This window comes from Aptenodytes patagonicus, chromosome 7, assembly GCF_965638725.1.
Source record: "Aptenodytes patagonicus chromosome 7, bAptPat1.pri.cur, whole genome shotgun sequence".
Classification (NCBI taxonomy): domain Eukaryota; kingdom Metazoa; phylum Chordata; class Aves; order Sphenisciformes; family Spheniscidae; genus Aptenodytes; species Aptenodytes patagonicus.
The window spans coordinates 47432631-47458889 of NC_134955.1; the positions used below are offsets into that span (position 1 = coordinate 47432631).

General features: G+C 46.0%; 1 protein-coding gene across 6 annotated transcripts in view; it reads left to right on the forward strand.

Moving 5' to 3' along the window:
• Nucleotides 1-18191, forward strand: part of ESRRB (estrogen related receptor beta) — a 137147-nt gene extending 118956 nt beyond the window's left edge. For all 6 annotated transcript variants that reach the window (XM_076345156.1, XM_076345157.1, XM_076345159.1 and 3 more), the window contains 4 exons: nucleotides 108-218; nucleotides 867-1028; nucleotides 7019-7288; nucleotides 13735-18191. In XM_076345156.1, the coding sequence (XP_076201271.1) occupies nucleotides 108-218; nucleotides 867-1028; nucleotides 7019-7288; nucleotides 13735-13979 (788 nt within the window). In that variant the 3' untranslated portion in view covers nucleotides 13980-18191. The remainder of the gene's footprint in view (nucleotides 1-107; nucleotides 219-866; nucleotides 1029-7018; nucleotides 7289-13734) is intronic.
• Nucleotides 18192-26259: the final 8068 nt, after the last annotated feature.

Here is a 26259-nt window from a genome sequence, read left to right on the forward strand (position 1 = left end):
CTCCCTGGAGTGTGAGGAACGTCTCACTTAGCAAATTTTAGCATCTGCATGTCAAGGTTCCCTGTGGCACTAAGGAATCATGAGGATTTATCTTGTTTTACCTGCAGGTGTTCGTCTGGATCGAGTCCGTGGAGGCCGCCAGAAATACAAAAGGAGACTGGATTCTGAGAGTAGCACTTACCTGAGCCTACAGATCCCTCCCCCAGCTAAAAAGCCACGTACGTATTGGTCTTGAATTGTGGTCCTCTGAGCAACCGCTGTGTTTCTTTTTATTGGTCTCCCAAAATGTACAATGGAGCAGTTGTCACTTCTGATTCCCCTATCAGTCACCAGCACTAGGATTTTTTTCTTATGATCATAGTGCAGAGGTATATTAGGTACAGCTCAGGTGCTGTATTCATTGTACCTAGGGTTACAGACCAGACCTTTCCTAGGAGATTATGTCAATCAATTTAGTGATACTCTGATCTTTTCCTGTATCCAAGCTATGTTAACAAAACCGGTCCCATGCTGATTTCTCTTCCATACTACCCGTAGTTCTCTAAACTTTTCCACATCCCACCAAATGATTATTCATGCCTCCTCCTCCCCTTGTTGGACCTACCTGAGACAATGGCTGACAACCTTACAGTAGCTTCCTGCTTTTATCATCCCTGTACAGAGCTGGTTTGGCATAGGCAGATCACTACAGCTTGTGTAGCTGCAGTATCGTCTTCTCCTGTTGTGACCAAAACCATTTCTGAGGTCCTATGGCGACTGTAGTCATGTCTTATCCCAGGAAGGCCCTTCTAGAAAGGGCTGTTACGACTCTTTACTGTTATATGTCATGAGAGATACAACAACAACTTCTCCTTTGAAATGTGCAGTGACTAAGATCGTCTCCCACTTGCTGGTGGCTGAGCCAGAGAAGATTTATGCCATGCCTGATCCAACCATGCCAGAGAGTGACATCAAAGCCCTGACAACCCTCTGTGACCTGGCAGACAGGGAACTGGTGGTGATCATTGGCTGGGCAAAGCACATCCCAGGTAAACAGGAGGAATTTCAAGGATGTAAGCATGAACAGCAAAGGGAACTATTATTTATCACTGTGCTTACCAGTTTTGTCTTCAACCAGGATTTTTACATATAGTGATGGGTGGAAATCGCTGTCACAGAACACTGCTTGTGGTGGGTCCTCGATGGTAACAAACTCCAATATAGCCTATGGCGTAGGTGCATAAATTGATGACTGTATGTGTGTGTGCCCTGGGATTATGCAGAAGGCTTCGAGATGATATAAGTTCTCAGTTGTACCTGGCATTCAGTGGCACAGCGAAAGTGCTTGGGAAACAGGCCTTGGGATGGTTTGGTGGACTTTAGTGATTTTGCACTGCATCAACATGACCTAGGTCTGTTGTGTGTATAGATGAATAAATGTTACGGCAGTGACTGGACTTTACTGCTAATGACATGCCAGTTACCCACCCTGTCTGTAGTGGGCATTCTTGCCCAGACTCAGGAAAGCTTTTGTCATACTGGATTCATCACAGAAGAAGTCCCATTGGGATGGAGGACATACTCACTATTGTCAGTGAATCTCCAGGCTTTTATGCTGACAAATAATGAGGACACCTTATTGGCAATGTGACTAGTCTCTGAAGGCTCACTGACTATAACCAATTAGGGTGCCTGTGTGATTGAGTGACATAGCAAGTGTCTCGCACCTGCAGGCAGGATGGACCCAGGCAGAAGGAGCAGACATGGCCCTCAAGGGGGTTCTGGGGACAAAGATTTGGACTGGGAAGGGAAAATGCCCCCTCTCTCTAGTTCCCTGCACACCCCCAAAAAAGATTGGTTGGATTTGGGTGTGGAGAAGGTTGGCCAGGGAACTTAGGGGATGTCCTTGGGGTTTATGTGGCTGCTTTCCAAAGACTGCTTCAGACGCTCACTATGAAGAGCTCACTACAGCTATCTCCTGCCTTCTGTCCCCGTTCCTTGTGTCAGGAGAATATCTGAGGCTCAGCCACAGGATCACAGGATTTAACCCATATTGCACGTTGTCTGTGTCTTCTACTGCATGGGTCTGTGTTCTCTTGCTTTGCTTCTTGGCTTTAAGTTCTTCCTTGCTTGGGGAGGCATCTTAGCATGAGTGATCAGACAGTTTAGTTCTCCCATGTATTTTGCTTCTCTTTGTAGCTCCTCTTTTGGCTTTTTGGTGGCTGCTTCTCTTTTTTCAGAGGGAGTATTTCTTCTGTGACTCAAGAGTTAGTGGTTTCCTGGGCTATATGTAGTATGGACTGTTATGTGGTAGGACTATAAAGCCTGGAGAAACTTTTTCGGGACAGTGTTTCTGAGTAGAGGTTAATCTCAGTGGTGCCCTTCTTACATGAGATCTGCAGTACCTGCAGGGATTACACCCGTCACTAGTGCTGGAATCCATCTGGGGCTGATTCATCACAAGTGGGGTTACAGTGGCGATTAGGGAACTCAGCCTGGATTGCTCTATTAACCCAGTACTTGGGGTGTTAACAGGAATGGTTTTAATGCAATGCAATTAACTGCTACAGCTGCCCAGTGAGGTGCTGTTGTATGTTCTTCTAACCTTGGCTATTTCTGTTCGCGCAGGGTGCCCTGCTGTAGTTCCCTAGCTTGCAGCTGTGGGATGAGCGTTGGATGCTCAGCTCCGAGTTCCTACAGAGTTTTCCAGCCTGCCATGGTGATATTATCTCAGAACAGGAATATAGTAGAGATACTCCTGCACTGTGAAAGGGGCTCTTCCTCTCCTTTCTGAGGAAGCAGGACATACCTGCCATCATCTCAATTTTCTCTGTGTGTTTTCCTTTCCTATCAAAGGCCCTGCAACGTGGTAACAGCCATCAGCCTGGCACAGTTCAGACCAGCAGCAGTATTATAACAGCACTGTGTGTACAGGAGAGAGCTCAGGGATTGTTACACAAGGGAGCAGTACCAAGAAACAAACATAATAAAAGACAGTTCATAAAAATGGAACAAAATATCCTATAGTTCTGAAACAAGCATGAAACATACTGAGTTAGGCAGCAAGGGGGCAGAGCAGGGCAGGGCCAGGAGGCTGCCAGGTGTCTAGATTATCCATGCCCCGTATTTCTGCCTTCCAAGGATTTTGAGCAAAACAGGACATTGCTTCCTGTGTGCATGAACTCTTGGACAAAGAGAAATGGAGAAAGGAACAAAAGTCACATATTCCTGCCTTGTGTTCACACTGGAATTGGTTAGGAACAGTGTGACCTTAAAGTCATACCAACCCTTCAGGATCCCAGGTGTCAGTACAAACTTTTACCCCACAGTGTTAGCAAATAAAATCAGTTAAGTTTAAAGACACTTTCCTATGATAACAAGAAAGCATGATTTAATGGTGTTTAGCAAATTTTATTAGCTCAATAGCCTTATTAGGCATCAGCTCAAAAGCCACACTTAGCCATTGTGGAGTTGTCCCCTTCTGTATGAGGCCTCCTCTCGCCACTACTCATCCTCCCCCCTGTGCTAATTGTCTTTGAACAACATCTACCTTTTCTGTGTGCCTTGGTGCAGGGAGACAAGACTTCTCTCGAGGGGTGATGACGAAGACTCTCCCAGGGTAGCTGTTGTGCTGTTCTCACTAGGAAGACGATAGTACTAGCACAGAATGAAATATGGCAAGTGGAGTGACAGCAGCTGTGTCTGGAGTGGCCTCAGATCCTATAATTACATCTCCCTTTATTACCTCTGCTAATGGCCCTCCAGGATGACAGAAATGATAATAAATTAACAGATTATGAACTCCACTTGCCACAAATTATGTGACTCTTTTTTTTTTTAATTCTGGGAGCTCCCACTGCCCAACCACTGAAATAAAAAAAAATTCACAAAAAATAAAAAACCCGAACGTCACATCAGCTATTGCAAATAAAGCAGCTTTTCTCAACCTCCACCTGGGAAGGAGGGAAACATGCATGCAGCTCTGTGCTACAGACAGAGGCTCCTCTTTTGGGAGCCTAGGGATGGCAGTGGAGTATTCAGCACCTTTCAGGATAAGACCTGAGAAAAGCAGCAAGAAACAGATCACTAAGGGCACTTTCTGGATGCTGTGCCATCAAACAGCTCAGGAATGCAAAAGGGCTGGATTCTAGGAATTCCTGGGAGCTGTAAGATGGCAAGGCAGTTGAATTTCACAACTCACCAGTGTTACAAACACTGTTACAAACAGTGTTACAAACCTATAATAGCAAACCTGTGATTTTGGCCGGGTGAAATTAGCATTTACCTTTCCTGATCTCAAGTTTTATAGCATAGGAGACCCTAGGTTATATGATCTTCCCTTGTCTATGCAGACTGCAATGATACAGGTACAGTCCTCCAACCGTTGCATTCTACATGTGTAAACACTGGAGGAAAAGGGTCCCAATTCTGTCAGACATTTCAAGTCCAGGCTTGGCGCCACAGCACTCCCTCCCTCATGCCTGCCTGCTGGAACTGGAGTTTTTGGCTACCTTGGAGTGCTTCTGGCAGGGGGCTTTCCCAGGTGGGTAGGATAATTGCAGCTGGCTCTTCTGTTCTCCTTGGCACAGGGTAAAGCATGGTCTCCCCTGTGCAATTCCCACCTGCCATAACTGCCTCTGGAAAGAGTGATTAACAGAAATGCTGGATGTACAGGCTACTGCTAGGGTTAAGTCAATCTTTCTACTTTATTCTCTAGCAGAAAAGCGTGAGCCATGTCTGTCCTGAATCCTCTCATTCTACTACATGACTGTTTCTCAATCTTTAACAAATTTCGTTGGCAGACCGCAGTGAGGCGATGGCATAACGCCTTTTGTAATCCAGATGGAATGAAGATGCAAAAAGGCCACGCGACTGACCCAGAAACTGGACTTAAGGCAGCAGCCTAAATGCTGGGCTGTTCTTCATGGTCAGAGCTAGGAGAGGGGTGACAAAAGGAGAGATTCCAGGTGCTAGAGACTGTGACAGTGGCTGTGCACAGCACCATTACCCCTGTCTCAGGGCTAATCTCATCAGTTCCCTGTGCAGCAAGCAGGAGACCTGGGGAGACAGGATCCCAAGCCTTCGAGCTGCATCAGCCTGCGCTTGGACTCAGTCAGGAGGGCTGCATTCAGGAGCAGCACAGTACTGACTGCAGGAGGTAAGGGGCAGAAGGGTGAGGCAAAGGATGAGGCACCCCTGAAGTACTCACAGCCTGAGCAAGGGGTGGGATTCACCAGGTGCCCGGCTACATGGAGCACAGGCTGTGCTGTACAGGAATCAATCTCACAGTCATGGAGCTGGATTTGCAGCTCTTCTCCCCAGTAGCCTGGACTCCTCTTTAGCTGTTCCCTCTGGCACTCCTCCCCAATGGTTTATTGATTCTTCCCTCCCACCCACTGCTCCCCTCAGACCTTGCACACACAACACGTGACAGCTGATTGGTATCTGTTAATTAATGTGGCCTGGGGCCTCTTTTCTATTCAGTGGCCTGATAAGGGAAATTGGATGTCCAAGGGCTGCCAGGCCATTATCACCCTTTGCATCCCCTGGCAACACAAACACAAAACATGGCGTAGTGATAAATAAATACCACTAACCCACCCTTCTGCCTTCCCTTCCCCAGCTGAGATAGTGCAGATAGAAAAAGAGAACCCACAGTCAGTCAATATAGCAATCATCAGCTCTTTTGTTAATTGCCAACTTGATAACAAGAGAAATCAAATGATCATCATGGTGGCTGGCTACCTAGGTCCCTATACAGGGCCAAGAACTGTGAGCAGGGAGGGCTGTGGGATAAAGGAGTTCTGCTGAGCCTAGCACACATCCAGCGGGACTGGGAAGCTCCTGGACAGAGGCTAACGAGCTCACAGGCTTCTTGGTGAGCCCCGAGGCTTAATAAGCATCTGGGGAGAAAACTGGCAGGGGAGGCTGGTGGAGCATTGCCCTCCCAGCTTGAGGGGTGCCTGGGTGTCCCATTCTTTCACAGCTCAGGGAACCTTTAGACATGAGCTGCCAAAAAGCACAGTCCCTGCCTGTCAGTGGTGGGCAGGAACTGCCTAGATGGGACCAACACACTGTGCTTGGCATCCCTGTTGCACAGTGCCCATCTCCCAGGATCTTTCATGGTCTGGCCTTCAAGGGTACCTGGTACAGAGGGCATAACAGACACAGCTTTCCTTCCATGCACTTTTTTTCCCCCTTCAGGACAGACAGTGCCTCTGTGTTTTGGCCTCTCCACTTTCTCAAGTGGGCTCTGGGGCTGTTGGGGGGTGTCTATCTCCAGATGGTGATTGCTCTTTCTGTATTTGAGGAGAATGACTTGGTTCACTGCTGGGTGCTGGTTCCATTGGTTTGGCTGTGATTTAGGTACTTGTATGGCACTGTAAAGATGTTTTTGACACTGGGTAGGGTTGTTGGCTGTGAGGTGCAGGAAGCTGATGGTGTGGAGCTCAGGGAGTGATGAGGAATAGAAGCAGATTCTGTTCACAAATGTATTCAGCTTTTAAATACATTTCAGTGCTCTGTTGTGGCAGGACCTTTTCTCATGTTGGCCAAAATGAGAGACTGTGGTATGCTTGTAATTCAGGCCTGTATCATTCCCTCCTATCCCATCAGAAACCCTCTTTTCTGCCATCTGGAGCTCTTTGGTCAGCTGGGGCAGATGAAATAGGCTGCACTACAAAAATACAGAGGAACAATGAGCAGGACGATGTGGTACAAAACAGTTGCTGCTATAGAAGAAGCAGTGATCATTGAAAAGAGGTTATTATTAACCTTGGGTTGCCATAAATGCAGTCAGAGCATCAAGAGTCCTGTTTGAGGCTGTGGGTGGGCATGGGAGCAAAGAGAAGGGTAAGGTCCATGTGTGCTGATTGCCACAGAGACAGGGTCACTTTAGTAAGCTTTGGGGTTTTTTTTGAAAGCAGCAGGCCAATGGGGGAGAGTGCTTGCGGTGAATCCCAGGGAAACTTAAGGACCCCAGACTCCTAGAGGCTTTGCTGCACACCCATTTGACCCTGCTTGTCTTTTGCCCTGCCAGGGTTCTCCAACCTCTCCCTTGGGGACCAGATGAGCCTCCTGCAGAGCGCCTGGATGGAAATCCTCATCCTGGGCATTGTGTACCGCTCCCTGCCATATGAGGACAAGCTTGTCTATGCTGAGGACTACATCATGGATGAAGAGCACTCTCGTCTGACGGGGCTGCTGGAGCTCTACCTGGCCATCCTACAACTGGTGCGCCGCTACAAGAAGCTCAAGGTGGAAAAGGAGGAGTTTGTCACGCTCAAAGCTCTGGCCCTCGCCAACTCAGGTACAGCCCTGGCCCAGCCAGCCTCACAATCAGGGAGTCAAGGCCCATGCTGTTATCTGGCGTGGGAGGAAACTAGAGCCTACTGCCCGAGACTGTGCGCTGCCTGTGTCATGCAACATCCTCAATGCTCCTCTCTGTCCACAGAGCAGGACCTAAGCTGGAGAGCAGGGAGAAATGAGGCTTGCTGCTGCTAGAGCCCCAGCTGTGCTCTGGCCATGTATTAGGGAGTGGAGCCAGGCAGGGATGGGCTGGCTGCTGGTTTCTAGCAGTAAAAGAAAGGCTGTGGAGCCCTTCTCCACTAGCAAGCTGACTCCAGCACCATGAGTTCAGAAAAGGGGATGTGGGCCACGCCTGCATCCACCTCAGTAGCGCTGGTCAGTTACAGCAAACAGGGAAACCCTGGTCCCAGTTTCAAATAGCACAAAAAGCTGTGGGATTGGGGCTGCCTGGTCCTGCCCTGGAGATGTTCAGTGACCACAGACACTGAATCCCCTTTTAACGGAGACAGTATGGATCTGGATGGTAGAGAGTAAGACATGCTGGCAGAAGCCTGATGTTGCCTGTTCTGTTTCTTCTTGTGAAGAGGATGAGAAAGGCCAGGGCCCTCAGCCCAGTGCCTTGCATCTCAGTCTGGGGAGGGCTGCAGCCCTCAATCCAGCAGGCTGTGGGAGACACAAGAGGTGATGTGTGCTGCACTGATGTTGCACAGAAGCCAAACACGTATTTGCTCACTAGTCCCTTCCAAAAGGGAAACTGCTAAAGCTACTGTGTGACGAGGGCTCCCTCTACATCCCTTGAGTCTTCATTGTCTCACATCAGATCTTGCTGAACTGCATCGTGCAGGTCACAGAATTCACCCTTGCAGCCCAGCAGTGAGTCCAATATCTGTGTTTGGCTAAAACTGCCTTCCAGAAAGACACCCAGTGTGAAGCTGAAGGGATTAAAAGAGGAGGAATCTACATCTTTCGTGGTAGCTGACGCTAATAATTAATCATTCTCTCAGTTTAAAAATAAAAAGAAAGGCACCATATCTTTAACATCAGTTTGCTTGAGTTCAGCCTCCAGATACCGGTCTTTGTTGAGCTGTGTCCTATGACCCTAGGTCTTTTTACACCTGACAGCTTGACACAATAAAGTTCCTGTTCCATAGTTGCATTCCTTGGCTATAGATATATTACTTCAAGTGTAAGCAAGTGGTACAGAATGCTGTGAGGCGGGCAGCCTCATTGTCTCACATCACCCTATCCTCACCATTTTACACCATTCTGTTCCTCTTTGCCATCCATGCTTCTTAGCAGCAGCAATTTAAAAGAAGAAAAGAAAAATTACTTACAGCTCATTGAGAAAAATGTTGAATAGCATCTGGTTTTTTACTGATCCCTGTGGATTTCCACTAGAAAACTCCTCCTTCAGGGATGATTCACCACTGATAGCTACTTTGAGGTCTGTCATCTAGCCAGTTACTAATCAATTGAAAGTGTGCTTTATTGATATTGCATAGTGCTAATTTTTTAATGAGAATGTCCTGTGGTGCTAAGCCAAGTGCCTTATAAAAGCCTAAGTCTATTATATGTAAGCAGTTAACTTTATCAACCAAACTTGTAATCTCATCAGAGAGTGAAATCAGGTTTGTTTGACAAGACCTCTATTCCAAAGTATTGTGTTGACTGGCAGTAGTTGTAATACCATCTTGTAAGTCTTAATTGAACGTCGCTTTTTTTTCCCCTTTATTTTGCCCTGGTTCACATCAGGCTAGCATGGACATTATCAGATAAGACCTAGGAAAATACGTGCATCATTAGAACTTTTCCAGTCATCTTGAATTTCTCAAAAATACCAAGACTTGTTGATCATTAATCTGCCCTAGATGGGCCTCAGCCAGCAATTTTAGAACTCTTAAAGCCAAGTTGTCCAGCTCTGCTGATTTCTGTAAAGTTTGTCCCTAGCAGGTGTCTAACATCTTCTTGCATACACAACAGACTAAGAAGTCTTCATCATCTTCATATAACACAGGTACATAATGCTCCTTTTGTCTAAACACGACAGAAATATGCACTGAGGACTTCCGTCTCCTCTGCACTGCTATTAATAGTTTAATCATCTCCAGGTGAGAAGAGCCCCCCTACAAATGGTCCTTTTTCTTCTGTTTCTTAAATATTTATAAAACTTCTTCATTGTCCTTAGCCCTTCCAGCCATGGATTTTCTTCCGATGTCCTTCACTTCCCTTATCAATTTTCTACACTTCATAACTTCTGATTCATATAAATTGCTATCTAGTTCCCTTTTACAATTTCTCATATATTGCTTTTTTAGCTCTGATTGGTGCCTTTACTTTGCCACTGAACCAGGATGGGCAGATGGCCAAGGCTGGCCTCTCTCTATTGTGGGACGGTGGCTTTTGGCGATGTAATCAACTCTTGTTAAAGAACCTGCCTCCTGTCTACCAGGAAGGTCACAGGATTAAACAGGGAGAAGGGCTCCTCAGAGAGGCTGAAGTGCTAAGGTAGTGGTTGTGACAGGGTGACAGGATAAGTGCCACACCAGGACATTTATCTGGCCCATGCTATGAGCAGAGACAGTGCAGGACCTGAGCCTCGGTGCTGTCAATTTCCTCACGGTGCAACAGAAGCACTCTCTGCTGATGTTGCTCCCTGTGCGGTCAAGACTAAGCCTAGGGTAAGCCTTATGGGACAGTCTGCATCAGGAGTGGAGAAACACTGAGCAAAGACAGAGCAGAACAACCAACACACATCAGCTGCTTTGGGGTTCTGTATCCAGCGCTGTGGAGTAAAGAAACCAAGGTAAGGGTCAGGAGGCACAGGCCAAAGCATGTTCTCAGCTGGATGGGAAAAGCCATTCTGACTTCACTGGTTTCTCCTAGTGCTGCTAGAATTGCAGCTATGTAGGGGCATAATCCACAAAAATCCTGCTTTGTTATTCGTACTGAAACATGTGAAAGTAAAGCATGAGATCTTGTTTTTCATGTAATTAAATCCTCTCACAACACACAGATAAGGAAGCTAGAATAGGGCAAGTGTATTTTTCTAATGTAACCTTCACATTCAACCTTCGCATTCTTTAATATAAGTTATTTTTCTTGTGTATTTTTGACATGGAGTAAACTTGCAGAGCCTGCATGTATGTGCTTGCATGCAAACAGCTGATTCCTAAAACGGTAGGAATGCAGACTACCTCTGGGCCAGGCCTCAGCTCCCTTGGGTCAGAGACAGGGTTTAAAGCTGAGCACTTAGATTAGCACCTGTGCTGCCTAGACCTGCTTTCTGCCTTGCCTCCCATATAGATAAATTCCTGAATTTCCCCTATCCCTGCTGGGTGTAATTGTTCATGCAACCCAGCTTCTAGGGACTTTCCTCTCTTCCATGCAGCTCTGTGTATATTGACCCTTTGTTTCTAGGAATTAAAACAAATGAAAACAGAAGTGGGAGCTCACTTGCTCTTTGCTAGAGGAGAAACTGACAATAGGCCGACCTTGCCAGAGCTGTGGCTGATCTCCGAGTCCTCAGTGTAATGCACCAAGGACACACCTGCTGGGACTGGCAAAGACAATTCAAGCGAACTCTGTCTTTAATAAGTGCATTTTAAAGAGCTGAGAAATGAATTCTTAATGTCCAGAACAGCAGGCAAGTCCCAACAATATGATCACTCATTTTTTGACAGAGTAGGGGTGCTGTAGAAGTAACTTGTTCACTTCAGAGCCAGCAGTCCCTTCTTAGGCATTCCTAGGTCCTCTTTCCTCAGGAATACAAATTGATCAACCTGTGTATTGAAGAGCCCTCCAGGTTAGCATACAGCATATGTTCAGTTAAAGACATCCCAGACTGGCCAAACCTTATTTCCCCTTTTTTTTCCCCAATGCATTTGAGTGCTGAGATGGAGTGAACACGGTCTGGATCTAGCAAGGGGATGTGTAGCAAATTCTGTACTAACGGGTCCTGTGAGGTCTCTGCTCCTCCTGCTCCTGCCAGAAGCTGCAAGAAAAGAGTTAGGTGAGGAGGCAGTGGGCCTTGTCCATTCTCACACCTGCCCTGTACCCCATGCCAGCAGTGCTGGAGAAGGGCTCCTGACGTGAAGCCTGACTTCTAGGCCAGCTGACCCTCAGGGACATGGTCAGGCAGCCTCCCTCCACCTCAGTGCTCTTGACAGCTGTAAAAATTCATAGCTATTTATTTTGTAATTAACAGTTTATCAATGCCATCGACACCAGTTCACTGATGGATTGCAAGGAAATTAATCCTGCAATGTTATTTTATTTTTCGCAGTCAGCTGCCAATTTTGAGCTTCTTTCAGCAAAGAGTGGGGGGGTGCGGCAGGCTTTGATCTTTATTTCCCCAATTCCTCTCCCTTTATACGTCTAGTTATTTAGTGCTGTTAAGCCTCGTCACCTTACAGAAGTCAGGTGGCAGAAGGGCACAGCTTTGGCATTCTGTCGACTGTACAGCAGCATCAGTACCCAAAACCAGAGCACCCACTTTCACCTGAAGCATGGCTCGTTGCCTGGTGCTTCTAGCATCCGCTGGGATCTGCAAACTCTGATGGGCTGTGATTACTTCTCCCCTGTGTGCCCCTAGCCAGAAGGACATTAAACAGAAAGGCTGGAGGACGTTTCTCTCCAAGCTCCAGCTCTTGATGCTTCCAGTCTCCAAAATGACCTCTGCAACTTGGCAGGAAACAGACCCCACTCACTTCTCCTGGATGGTGCATGGAAATTTCCTAGAGGTGCTACCTGGCTGGGACAAGTTGCCAGGCTGACTTGGAAACATGCTTCTCCTTCCCTACTTTTCAGAATCGACCTCTGTGGCTAGCTCAGGTCACTGTGATGACCTACCAGCCCCTCTCTGAGCTTCTTTGCCTGGTCTCTTGGATACAAAAAGCAAATGCAGCAAGAACAATCCTTCCTCAGTAGGCTTCTTGGAAATACAACCCTTTAATATCTTCTCATTAGTGCATTCCTTCTAAACAGCTTCTTAAACAGCTTTCTTGCTAGACATGATTTTTTCCCAACTGTTGTAATACTTTATAAATCATGCATCATAAATAGCATTTACTGTACATGTATCTTATGAAATTCACAGTCTCTAATTTGTGTTGCACTCTCCATAGAGATGACACGTATTTCTAGAGAGATTTTGGCACTTCAGCCGGCTTTCCTCCCCTTCGCTGCTGTTACACTGAGGAACCCATGTCCTCAGATGTGTGTTCTATGTGTGTGGGCTGAGCCAGAGCATTGCCACACTGCAAAGCCCAGCTGCAGTGGCAGACGGTGCAACTACATGTGTGCACGTGTGCTTGCCATAGTATCCCTTTGCTGCTGCTTCTGGATTTATTGCCCTGTGGCAGGAATCTTTATCAATGGGTTCAGTATCGATTAAAAGTCTCCGAACAATGAAGACCAGGCAACACTGTCTCCAGCTCTGACAGGGTTGTAAGAAAGAAGCAAGTATCAGCAAGATGAAAAGGAGAAAAACCTTCAGTGGTGCCGTGCCTGGTTAGCTTCTCTAATCTAACCTCTGCTCTTTGGTGCTGCCCTCTGTCACCATGACTTACCCACAAGTTTAGCAGCCTGTGTTCGACTCAGGTTCCCCAGCTCAACCCTGGACTGGGTCACTACTAGCTGCCTTTGCCTCAGAGACACACCAAGGAGCTGTGCTAGCCTCGCAAACCCTGCTAGCCCCTCCGGCAGCTTGTAGAAATCTAACAACTGGCAGCCTAAGGGAAGAGGTCTTGCAGGAGGTGCCCGTTTCCTTTACTGAAGCAGGAAGCTCCCCGAGCAGCTGCTGGCAGTCTCTGAAAACAGGGACATATGCACAAAGGTGGGGCTGGCAACACCCCTGGGCACACTGGTTGTGACCTACTGGGGCTTTTCTGTCTTGCTGACACCCTGAGCAGCTGCATGGCAATTAGGCAGTTTAGACAGATGAAGCGCTATAGCAGTGTTAATTATTCTTAATGAGATTGCTCCCAAGCGGCAGCACAGCAGCTGCTGCCCCTTGCAGGGTGACTCTCCCCATAAGGAGCATGGAGGGCAAGTGAATGTGCAAGTCACAAAGGCTCCCGGCTGACCCCTGCACAGCCCCAGACCCCTGCCCCTGGCTGGCAAAATGGGCAGCACACAGGGCACAATGTGTCACCTACCCCTGGCAAGCTTACTGTCCCTGCGCTGCTAGGGCCACTCATTGGGCTGATGCTGAACTTCACAGCAGCACCGCCAACACCTGCCAGCAAGGTGTTTTTTTCCCCTAGAGAAACAAAACAACAACAAACACCCCCCAAAAAAAAAAAAACCCAAACACCTCCCCCCCCCAAAAAAAAAAAAAAAAGAGGAAAGAAAGAAAAGGAAAGAAAGCATCTTTAGCTTCAGGACCATACAGGATTTCCTTCCTCATGTCTGACTTGTCTGTTTGCTGTCTTTTCTCCCTCCCCCTAGACTCCATGCACATAGAGGACATGGATGCAGTGCAGAAACTCCAGGACCTTCTCCACGAAGCCCTGCAGGACTACGAGCTGAGTCAGCGCAACGAGGAGCCCCGGCGAGCAGGCAAGCTGCTCCTGACCTTGCCCCTCCTGCGGCAGACGGCCGCCAAAGCTGTGCAGCACTTCTACAGCATCAAACTGCAGGGCAAGGTTCCCATGCATAAACTCTTCCTAGAAATGCTAGAGGCAAAGGTCTGACAGCCCCAGTGCCAGCCGACAGTGGCCGGGGAACAAACTAGAAACAAAGATGCAGACAACGGAGCAATCCAAACAGCAGCAGCAGCCACCGCCGGCTTTTATCTCCAGTCATTTATTATGGAAGAATTATTTAATGTCTATCTGTCGGCGTGACTGCAGAAATCTCGTGTACAGGAGGGGGGAAACTCTTTTAATCAGTCACCTGTTTCTCTTTTTTTCGTTTGTTTTCTCTGTGGGAAATACCAGAATATGCTCTTGCACTTGTTGAGGCGGTCAATGGGGCTCAGCCCCTCTGAGCAGTGATGCTCTCAGCGCTGCCCAGGCCACCTGCTCCCCAGCTCCCTCCGCCAGTGCTGGAGGGGGAGTGGGGACAGAAGCAGGAAGAGAGGAAGAATAGAGTCAATATAAACTTTATCTGCTGGTGTTGTGAGGGGTCAGATAGAAAGGGAAGCAGCCAGGGTCCTTCTTTTTGTCACCTTTCTGGCTCTAACCATAGAGCAGATGCTCCTTTGGAGAAGAGTGCTGCTGGACCTCTCCTGATTAAAACGGCTGCTTCCCAGGCTCCTCTAGCGACAGCTAACACTTGTACATACAGGCCCCATTTCTCACTGGGAAAGATGCTCCTAACTGTGTAAGATATTCTGCGACCTTGTACAGTGTGTCATTACGCCTGGCTAGTCCCTCCCATGTACAATCCCCGCAGGCCCCTGAAGAGGTAGGATGTATGACCCTGAGAGAATGCAAGTCTCCTTTCCCAGATGGCAAGAAAAAGAGAAGAGCCTGATGTTATGCTTCAGTGCTGGGTTGACATGATAATCTCTGCATCCTCTCCTATGTGGTGCTAACTACAATTCTTCCACACTTTTCACCCCATAGTGTATCAACCTGCCTCTTCAGCTCAGCTGAGTGCCATTCCCCACTTGTTCCTTGTGGCAGAGAACACAAGGCTTTGTCTGCATGGTTACTGCCCAAGTATAAATACACCCCAAAACAGGGCTTTCCTAGACTTCATTAAAGTGAATAGCTCTTTGCCTCCAAAAAGATTTAGGCTTATTGCCAAATGCTAGTTAGGAATCAAGGGCACTGCTTTTTGGAGGAGGCAGCTCTTGAGCCTGAGAGATTGCTTTTTTGTGGCAGCCTAGGGAAATAAATTAGAGGGTGGCATGAAACCCCCGATATCTCAACTACTGTCTTCCCCTGCCTCATCCCATTATCCTCAACAGCAGCAAAAGAGCTAGCATAGATTATACGTGGGCCTGGTAAGAGGTTCTCTTGCTGATGGGAAAGCAAATACCTGACTTTGAGGTGGTGGGAGAAGTGGGGGAATGTTTACTCTCTCACGTAACCAGCTTCCTGCTGTCTCCAAGCCCTGGTTTAGATTTGCTGCCGAAGCCACAACTGCTGCATTCCCAGTAGCCAGAGGGGAATGTGGGTTACTTGACAAAACTGGCTGTTGGCATTCTCTGAGATTTTACTTTCTAGGTCACTTAGTTTTGAGGAGCCTGAGCTGATGAAACCTGAATGTATTGTCTGTTTTGTGGTCAGCGGCATGGCAGTAGAGGTGAGAAAAAGCCTCTGATCTACATTAGAGACACCACGAGCTCTACTGCCTCTGTTCCCCTCAAGCTTCCACCCCTTCCTGGCTAGCCCAGGAGAAAGGTGGTATGGCAGAGGAGTAACTTGTCCCCAGCAGGCAGCCTTCCAAACCAGGGTTGAGGCACGTGATCAGGGAGACACTGGGTGCTTGTTTTCTGCTGGAGCAGAATGTGTCACAGCAGGGCTGTCAGTGCTGTAGAACAACGCCCAGGCTAGCTCAGAGACTGGGGGTGCTAACTCATGCTGACCTCTCAGCTCTCGTAGCCAGCTCGCTCCTGGTACTTGAGTTACTTCAGTTCCATCTCTTCCGAGTTTTCCCTACACTACCCAGTCGTAGCTACTCTCACTCATTTTGTACTCACTTGATAAAGGAATTCAGTCTTGCTTCAGGCACATTAGTAAACCAACAGAGACCTAAGGGGCAGGACGCACATGGGAGCTGGGACTGCTTCCATGCTCACAGCAGTAGCAATTACACAGTGGCCTTGTGCTTTGAACAGATACTTGTACTCTCTCCCCAGCTGCCAGCTGGGGAGAAAATGAGAGGCTTTTGGTAGCGCTCATGTTCCATCTGTGGCTGAGAAGGACCAAAGTGAAATGCATGCCACCACTATAGAGCCAGCTTGCCATGTGCTACACCCTGGCAACTCTTTCCGGCTGTGGCATAAATGGTCTCACAAATGCGCTGGGTTGCGCTATCACCTGTAAGTTTGACGCACTTGATCACTGTTGCTTCCCTGCTGAGTCCCACCCAGCTCAGCCACAGCACATTGTGTCCTGACCTGCTATGCAAAGGTAGCTGTCGCAAAATGGGCTGAAAAGATACTGAGAAGCAATTCTTACTCTGTTGGACCCTGGCTGGAAAGGTCACTTACAAAAAAAAAAAAAGAAAAAAAAAAAAGGCTCTTCCAGCTTTATTGTATTTGGACTCGGGCCTGCTTTCCAGAACAGGGAGGGAGAACTATCTACAAAACATGATTATGGAGAGCTGCCGAGTTAGCTTCTAGCCCACAGAGACTGCTGGCTGTTTAGAGTAGGGCTATGGTATGGAGGCAACTCCTGCCTTGGCAGAACAATATAAAGATACCAAATACATTTTTTTCCAGGACCTTCTTTCTCCATTACAGCTGCATAACCTTGGAACCCATCTGGATATCCCCCATTGCTTGAGAGAATATGCCTGGAAATGTTTGCATTGCTTCTGAAATAGGATGGGAACTGAACCAGACAGTAATTAGCATATATTAATCTCTTTAAGCAAGGAATGCAAACTCTTCCCCAGGAACTGGGACAGAAACACCTGTCTAGATTTAACCCTTAAAAGGCCTGTACCATCTTATATTGGGAACCAGGTCAGGTCTTGGGCCCTTCAGACCAGTGCAGGAATGACACGCATCTCTTCCCAGTTATTCTGATCTGCTGTGCATCGTTAGTACTGTCGTGCTGCCACAACTGAGAAGCATGTCCAGCATTGCAGTGAGCTGGGCTTGCAGAGAAGGGTAACATCTTAGTGTAGTCCTCTCAGTGCACTTTGAAGTAGGAAATGAGGCTTCAGCAACTGCTTAGGTCTTTGAATGCTCACAGTCTCTTACAAAAAGGTCTGGAGATGTGGAAGTTGAGACATGAACTAGGAAATGGGTTCTGGGTCAGTGCTCTTTATACCGTTCCTGTGTAATATAGGAGTTACAGAGTCAGTGCCATACAGCTGTCCTTCTACATGGGGCAAAAGATGATGGAGCTTGAGCCTTGGGACACAAATGGGCTCATGACTTAAAGAAAAGCAAAGCAAAGCTGTAGAGGTAAGTGTATCAGTGACAGTGAATAAGCATGAAGCCCACATCCAGCAACTATGGTAAAAGCAGCTCCAGCCCCTGATTTGCATGTGCAGATAACAGAAACCACGTACCTGTCAGCTACTACAAAAGGCAATTCTTCCCAAGTGACCAGCTCTTCTGTTTCGGGCACATTCTTCTCTGGGAACAGCGGTGCCTGGCCTGTAATGCAAAACAAATTTCATGGGGATCAATTAAAAGAAAAGGTAAAATACCACACAGAATTAGGTTTCTGGGGAAACTTGGGCATTACACCTCGCAGCAAAACTGTGAAGCTATAAGAAACTCCCCCACAACAATCAGAACCTTGCAGTATTGCTCATGCTAAGGGGGCATTATTTTTCTCTTTATAAGCTAAGTAATCTTTTTTTTTTTTTAAACTATTACAAATATATAAAATAAAACATGCTGCACCAGAAACATGTAAGCAGCTATTAGAGGGGAACGTCATTGAGAAAGACCCTAGAATGTAACTTGTTGAGCTTTTATTACCAATCAGAGATGAGAAAAAGAGCTTCCACTTTGTATCCACAAGCTATAATCGATCATATGGCCAAAGGCCACTCTGTTGTTTTTGTGGCTGGGTTATGTGGAGAAGCCAGAGAGACACAGGCTGTGAGAATGATGCAGGGAGTTATAGACTGTCAGTGAAAAACAGTATCTACTTAACTATTATCTGCTCCTAAAAAAAAAAAAAAAAAAGAAAAAAACCTGTTAAATAAATTGTATTCTTGTGGTACAGGTCATTTCAAACAAAACAAGAAATAAAACACAGAAATGTAAAAACTAACCCAGACAGAGTAATGTTTATTGTGTTTAGGAGCTGCTCCGTTCTGTTCCTTGGGATATACATAGTCCCATGGAAGAGGCTGGGGTGGGGGAAGGCATGATCTGTGTGTGCTGTGGAAGGGGAGTAGAGCCCCAGTCCTCTCACTTCGAAACGCTCATTTGGTGTTTTCCCATATCCAGAAAAAAAAATTCTCAGCAAGCTTCTGAGTTTTTGTGAGATTAGCTTTGTTGAGGACTGGTTAGACAGGCACTGTTGTCAGTCTCTGCCATGGACTGGTCTGTTTCTTCCACTCACCCATTTTCTCCCCACGTTCTGCACTTCACTGGTGCAAGAAATAAACATGAGCTAGCAATGAAAAAGCCTTGAAGTTGTTCCAGTGAAAAGCAAAATCTCTAATCATAAAATAGACCACTGGCTTAAACCCAACGGTGACATCATGAGTGTTGCAAGCTGTCCAGTGCTTATAAAGTGGGTGCAAGTGCTGAAGTCATGGCATTTGCATTGATCTGGCAGTCAGGCGGTGCAGGAGGGCAAGCTCATGTCTGCTTGAGAAAGCAGAAGGAAACACACTGTGGTAATTGGGGCAGAGATGTGAGAAACAAGGACCCCAGGTTTTTATTCTACCTCTGACTCTATTGAGCACAGATAGCATCACACCCTGTCTAAGCACTGCCATCTCCACACGCCTCACTTAGCCAACACTGCTAAGGTTCTTCTCCCAGGCAATGGCACTCACTGGGATGATGCATCTAAACCAGGCAACCAAGAGGCTCTCAGCCTGCCCGCAGGAGGAGGAGGAGGTGGCTGAATTAGTGGTGGCCGGTAGGAAAGGCCATGGGCTAGAAATGAGCTTGAATGAAAAAACAAGATGAGCACAGAGCTGGAGAGGGAGGTGAAGCATGACAAGGTTTTTCTACACTTACAACAGCTACCCCCAGCCCCACAGTCACCACCACTCTGATTGTGACAGGCTCAACCTTTAAACCAACACAATCCCTTTCCAGGTTCACATAGGCACCTCACAGTCTCCCCCATAGCCCACCTGCATCGAGTGCTTAGGCCCTCTGAAGGTTGTATCTGTCCACAGAAGGTTTGGATTTGGCCACCACAGTAGTATTTTAAAATGGACTTTACTTTGGGTTAAACATAGCACAGGGACAGTCAATCTGTGGCTTTGTGAAAGGCAGCAGTTTTGGGGTTCTGAAAAGTTTATGTGGCACTGGAGCTGCCGGTGTCAAGAGATTGGTAAGGGTAGCCAGAGGACTACAGAGAGCCCAGGCCCCACTGGTCTCTTCAAACACCATTCAAGGGATGTAAGCTTTCCTCAGTCCCTTACCTCTAAGTGGCAGCTGCCTGCATTACATTTCCTGGGCACCCTTCTGCTTTGACTAGGTTTTTCGAGACTTTCCTTACTATCGTTCACTCACACTGGAATTAAAAAAAAGGGGGGAGGGGGTTGTCTTTATAGTAAGCACACTGAGCATTGGGAGAAACTGAGGACAACCTGAAATTTCCTCTTACAGAAGAGCTTCACAGGAAATACTAGAAAAATATATTTTCTCTGATTAGCTGGGGAGGGAAGGAGGTTTCTTTACTAATCAATGTGGAGTTCTCTAAACACATTTCTCCCCCCCAAGTTAAAGGCATGCTTAACTGCTGGGATATGTTCTTAAGCTCCAAATGTTAAAACATGATTGCAGTAGTTTGTGGGTACCTGCACACAAAATAAAATGAAAACCAACAAGATTTTTCTCTTTCAGGCTAAGGTATCACACAGGGAATCAAAACAAACATTAGCTGATGTACAGAAAACTTCAGTGTTCAACTTTCCAGTAACAGAAAGCTGGAGAGGTTGCGCTGTGTGCCTGGCTTTCTTTACAAAGACGTTCTCTCCCATTGCAACCATTCTGAAATGACACCATGGCAAAACCTGAACACCTGCACCTGGGAGCAGGAGGACTAGCCCAGCAGCATGCTGGGGTGGCTGGAAGAGACAGAGGCTGGTAAGCGACTAATGCGAGTTGGGTTTAGAAAGCACCAGGATGGTTCAGCAAAACACAACAGCCCTGATCTAAAATACTGCTGCCAGCCAGCCAAAAACAACAGCCTTGCTCCAAAAGAACTGCAGCCAGTGAGTCTCTCTATATTAGTGCTAATCAGCTTTGAGAGGCCCATCATGCTTCTGGTCTTTGTGTGCTTCCTTCCACAGGGCTTGGGTGAGGCTAGAAAAGTCTTCAGCTCTGGGAGTAGCAGCATCCAAATCATAACAATTATAAGTAGGAGTGAAGTCACAGGGAAGATCAGAACTGGCCAAAGGCTCAAAGCATCTTTTGTAAGAAAAACTGAGAAGACAGACAACAGCTACCACTGACACATGACAGATTTGCTAAAGACTTCAGTGCTTCACCGAGCCCTTCATAAATCTAACCAGTCACACACTGTCTGCAACCATCTCTTGGCAGCATGCATAGCACATGCAGAAACAGCTGTATTGGTTCAGAACACAGGCCCATTTAGGCCGGTGCCCCCTCTCTGCTAAAGTGGCCAGCAGCAGATGACCAAAGAACATAAAGACAGGGCGAGGTATAATTAAGTCTCCCAGTGATTTAAGGATCAAAGACTACTGAGATTAGGTCTTTGCATTTAACAACCCCCAATGATTTTTCTTACAGTAATTTCTCCAGTCCCGTTTTCAACCACAACAAGCGTTCAGCCCCCACAGCACCCTGAGTTCCATGGACCAGTGCTCAAAGAAGTATCTTCTTTGCCTTTTCTGAACATGCCATCAGCTCATCCTATTTCGTGCTCCTACAGCTTGTATTAGAAGACAAAAGAAACAGTCCACTGCTGCCTTTTCCCTACCATTCTCAATCTTCTAGGTGTCTCGATTTCACCCACAGTCATTTCTTTTCAGGGAAGAAGTAGAGCTGCCAGCCTTACCTCTTCACTGGGTACACAGTGCATCAATTAAGTTAGGAAAATGTGATAATGAGAAAGGCAAATGGCCTTCCACCACTTGATCTTGATGCTTTAAAGACAAGTACAAAAACCTAGTCCCTGCCTGAGATGCAAAGACAGATACAGACCTCTCTTTCTGTAGCTATCTACACACAAACATACACACTCATTGCATCTCTTAGTTATGCTTTCATTCACAGCACTACTGGAGTTCACATTTACATTCAAAATAGCTTAGAAACAAGATTAGTCTATTTAAACCATATTTTCCTAACAATAATAACAATAACAGATCGGAATCCTTCCTCCTTTACATGGATGCGGCCTTTTCCCCAACAGATCTTTTTTCTCTTTTTCATCCATCTGAAACAAACAGAGGCAACTAAAAAGGCACCTTGGCCTTTCTCTGATATAATCCTTTTATTATAACACAAATGAGTGTTTTAAAAATAGAAGATTTTAATGCATTCCTTGATGTATTGAATAAGAGATTTTTTTTAATTTATTCCTTCCTATTGCACAATAAGAAGCTGGTTTCTGTTTAGAAATCCCAGCTTGCTTAATTCAGAAATACCAAACTCTTGCTTTTCTAAATGCTTAAAATCAGCACATTGACCATTCTATAAAAAGTCTCAGTATCAAGTGCATTATTTTGATGAATGAAATTATTATACATTTTGTTCTCTGATTTCAAGAAACTGGCATTACATTTTCAATAAGCTTTATCACACATCCCCGATGTAACTGCAATTGTTGAATAATAAAAGGCAGGGCAGTGATCAGATAAGGAGAAGCCAGGACAGAGCAAACTGAAATAATTTTGCCTAAATTGGCAAGAATCAACACAAAACAAGGCTGCATTTAATAGATCGGTTAGAACAAAGCACATAAATCATGTTTTTGAGAGGGGTTAATTTACACCATATGCCAATTAAGTCAAGTGCAATACATAAGTTATGAATAATCTCATTGGAGTGAAGAGTGTTATATTTGGAAGGAAAACAATTTAACTGAAGCCAAAATTATAATCACCTTCAATAATTACATTTCCAGCATTGTAAATTTTTTTCCATCGCAACACTGAAAGCAGTCAATGCTGCAAGTAATTTTCTATTACCATTTACATTATTAAACTCAAACACATTAACCAAACTCTTGTTTATATTTTTTGTCAGTGGTTAATGCTACTACAAATGAATGATCCTTTGGGTCAGTCTTAGGAAGTACAATTTCATCAGATATTTTTCAATCTAATGAACCCTTGTAACCAAGCCTAGGGTAATCACTTATTTCCCCCATTGTTTCTGTCATTTCCCCCATTGTTTTTGTCATCACATCATAAAAATTCAGCAGTGTCCTAAGGGAGTGATGCTTATGGAAACAGCATTAGCACAGGCATTAGCTTTTCAGGGTGCTATCCCCAGCTCTGCCACTGCCTTGAGCTCTTCTAGCTCAGACTCACTTTTTCTAGCTGCAGAAAATCCTAAATCGCTACTGCTGCTTCTGCGCATTTCTTCTTTCCACTGCAACTCTACAATTGCTCACCATCAGGCACCTGCTATGATCCAGCCTGTTTCCCTGGCTAATCTTTGATAGGTTTTGGTTCCTTCACTACTGTGATAGCCTCTCCTTCTCCTGCCTCCCTCCTCCTGTCCTGTTTCTGGCCCACTGCCCACGTGGGTGGAGAAGCCACCAGTGAATAGTTGGTCCCCTGTGGCAGCTGACCCCACTGAGCTGCTCCAAACCCCTTGCAGGATAGGCTGCTCCAGCTCCCTTAAAAACAAGGCCCCCATGGCTAGCAGCCAGCTCACTGTTCTGGATACCTTCCACTTGGAAAGAGGGTCATCCCAGTTAACAATGTTCATTGTTTCCCATTGCTGAGGCTCTGCTAAGATGCCCTGGCCTTCCAGCTCTGCAAGGAATGCAATGCCACTCAAGTGACACTCACCAAACCAAGGGGAGGGCTACAGGACAGCATTTGCAAAATGACACCGTTACTGCCATTTGGGCCAGGTTATCCTTCCCCTTCATTCTCAAGTTTATATTTGCAGACAAGAATGAAGTACAGGCCTGAGACGCAAGTCCATAGTCAGACTAGATTATGACAGCTTCTGTGGCAGCTCTAGTTAATTAGACAAACTATGCCAAACCCGTGAAATACCACGCTCACCTCAGGCTCCACTGCGCACCTCAAGAGAACCTCAAAATCCTGCCTGCGTAAGCCAGCAAGGCCATGCAGCAGGGTAACACATAGCGACACATGGTGTTGCCAGTGCTGAACTAGAAAAGCTGCGTTCCCATGATGCTGTGTTCACTTGGCAAAATAGTTATTAACCCAAATTGAGTTAGAGCAATTATAGAAACACCACCACATTCACACTCAATGATCACAGAAAATAAAAATATTTTACAAATAAATCATAAACACTTTCTAAATATGCCTAGGAATGTAACTGTGAGAGAAACAAGCAGTCAAAATGAAAGAACAAAGCCTGAACATACATTGAGCTCTGTTTCTCAACTTTCTTGAATCAAGAAGCCACCTTGCCTTTTCAAAAGAAAAAGAAAATGCCTGGACTACCTTAGGACCCATGTACGTCATCAGCTGTAAATGAGCAAGGGATAAACAAAACCTCAGTAGACAGGCAAATAAAATGTTTTGGGGTTACAAAAATCGTAAGGTTATTATCATAACTATGAAAATCTTATGTAAAATTTTAATTGATAGAAAAGCAAATGTGACCACATTTTGCAGATCTCCCCTGAGCCTGCCAGCCTGTCCTGCAGGCAGAGTAAAACTGCATGAGAGGAAAAGCTTCATACCCTGAGTGTATTCTGAACTCTGTGAGAGAGACTGCAGCTGGATAACCCTGCTGCCCAGCACACTGAGCCGTACTAGCTCAGCACTTCCTTCTGCCACCCGTTGCCTACTGCAAGCATGTCAGGCAGGAGTCTCCTTTTAGTTCCATGGCTGCTCAGTGCACATAAAGCAGGCCCCTGGCTCACCTCTTCTTCCCCACGGGATGTTGCTTGCAATTAAATACATCCTAAAAAGTGGCTGAAACCTCAGATAAGTGATGCCTGGGACCTCTCAAATTCTGGGAGACTTAATCACTGCATTGGCTGCATCAGCTTGGACTGGGACTCGACAACTGTCTTTGTTTTTTGCTTTTCACATGGAATATGTCTACAAAAGGGGGCATCAATGACTCATTCTGGAGGTTGTGATTGCCATGTGTCCCAGAGCATGTTGCTAAGTTGCTCCTGTCAATTCTCTGGACGTTCTCAGAAACAAAGATAGCACTAGGCTACTACAGCTGCCTGACTGCTGTGCATGTTATTTATCCCACTACAAGGAATAAATAAATTACCCCCAAGTTGTCAGTGAGATACCATGCTAAGTACAAATGCTGTCACCTCCTTAGTACCAGGTTCCATACTCTGCTGGTTACATTTATTCTCACACAGGTCATCACAGCAAATGCCCTTTTCACTGAGTCTGGCCCTGCACCCTCCACAGCATGAATTGTTCATCTGGCAGATAAGCATTACTCTTTTCAAAGACTAAAAGAGTCAAAGAACAGAAACTGCAACAGAAACTGTCTGGGCTAGGTCTCTGAGTAGTTGCAATTCAGCTGTGATATGCCAAGGGAGAGGGGCTAACCTGCGTTGGGACAATCCTTTACAAGGTGAGCAGAGCTGGCTAGATGTCCTTCACGAAAGTGTCCTGGTGACTTCCCAGCCATGATTGAGAAATGAGATAATCATCTCTTCCTTGAGCACTCATCAGGTAACTAGCTACCCAGCAAGTCAGGAATATGTAGTATCTCTGAAACAAAAAGGAGAGAAAAAGTACGATATAATGATAACACAAAAAGAACATTAAGCAGCATCTCAGCATCTCTGTGCTTCAGACTTGGCTGAGTCAAACACCCTTTGCAGTTAGCTTTATGCTTCACAGTTACTGCTGCTAAACAGGTTTAAGAAAAAATCTCACTTCTCTTACTCCTCTCCCTTCACAGTCCCCAACCTCCTCTTCTTAATGGGAGGGGGGAGATGTGGGCATAATATTATTTCCCTGCCAGTCCACACCATAAGTACCACTTATTTCTGCTGGATCATTTCTCATGACTAGGAAGGCTTCCACCTTTGTGCTAAGATGTATTTTGAGCTTTCAAGGATAAAAGAGTGAGAGAAGCAGGACAAAGATAAGAAAACATGATACAGTTTGTTCCTTAACTAGTTGCCATAACTAGCTTTACTACCTGTTTCTCATTCATCAGCCTGGCAGGAAACTATGACATAGACATGAAGATCTTTACCCTACCTTCACCATCAACCCTTGCAATAGTGAGAGTGCAGTACGCAAATGGGAGGCCAACATGCTCCTGGCAAAGGAGAGAAGCAACCATTAACAACGGAAAACACTAATGTCACCTTGTTCCTCACCCTAGCCCTCAATATGACTACTCTGTTCCTTCTCTTCCTAGAGTGAATCTTGGATGATTTCTCCTGGGTTGCAAGTAGATGCAGGAAAGGAAAGGGAAGAAAAAATACATAGCAAAAGGGAGAATGTGTCAATTCAGAGCTTCAGCATCAATGAAGCTGAAGACTTCCTGAAGACATCAATGAAGCTTAATCAGACTCCCACATACAGGAGGGGTGACAAGCAGCTATTATGTGTTTTTACTGCATATTCTGTATTTAGAGGTGGGACAGTAATATTGAGCAGGATGAGAAAAGTCCATCTGAATAAGGCAGGCAGAGCCCAGAACTCTTCAAAGCCAGCAGAAAAGCTGAAAAGATATTTTTCTCATCAGCAAGAGATTTCCCCATACCTTCACCGCATTTTCTGTTCGCTGGGAAACATCTTTGGCTGAGAAGCAGAATTCAACCTATTGCCCCAAATCTGGGTTTTGATAGCCAGGAGCAAAGAATCCAAAGCAGAGGGAATGAGGGGCATTAGATTCAGAGTAAAGAAGTTCTGGTACTGCTTCCTAACAGGAGGTAGAGCAGCAAAAACTATGGTTACCTTTGAAATGCAGCCCAACCTGTATACACTTGTGTGAGCCACAGGGTCCCTCCTGCTCCCGCATCCATGTGT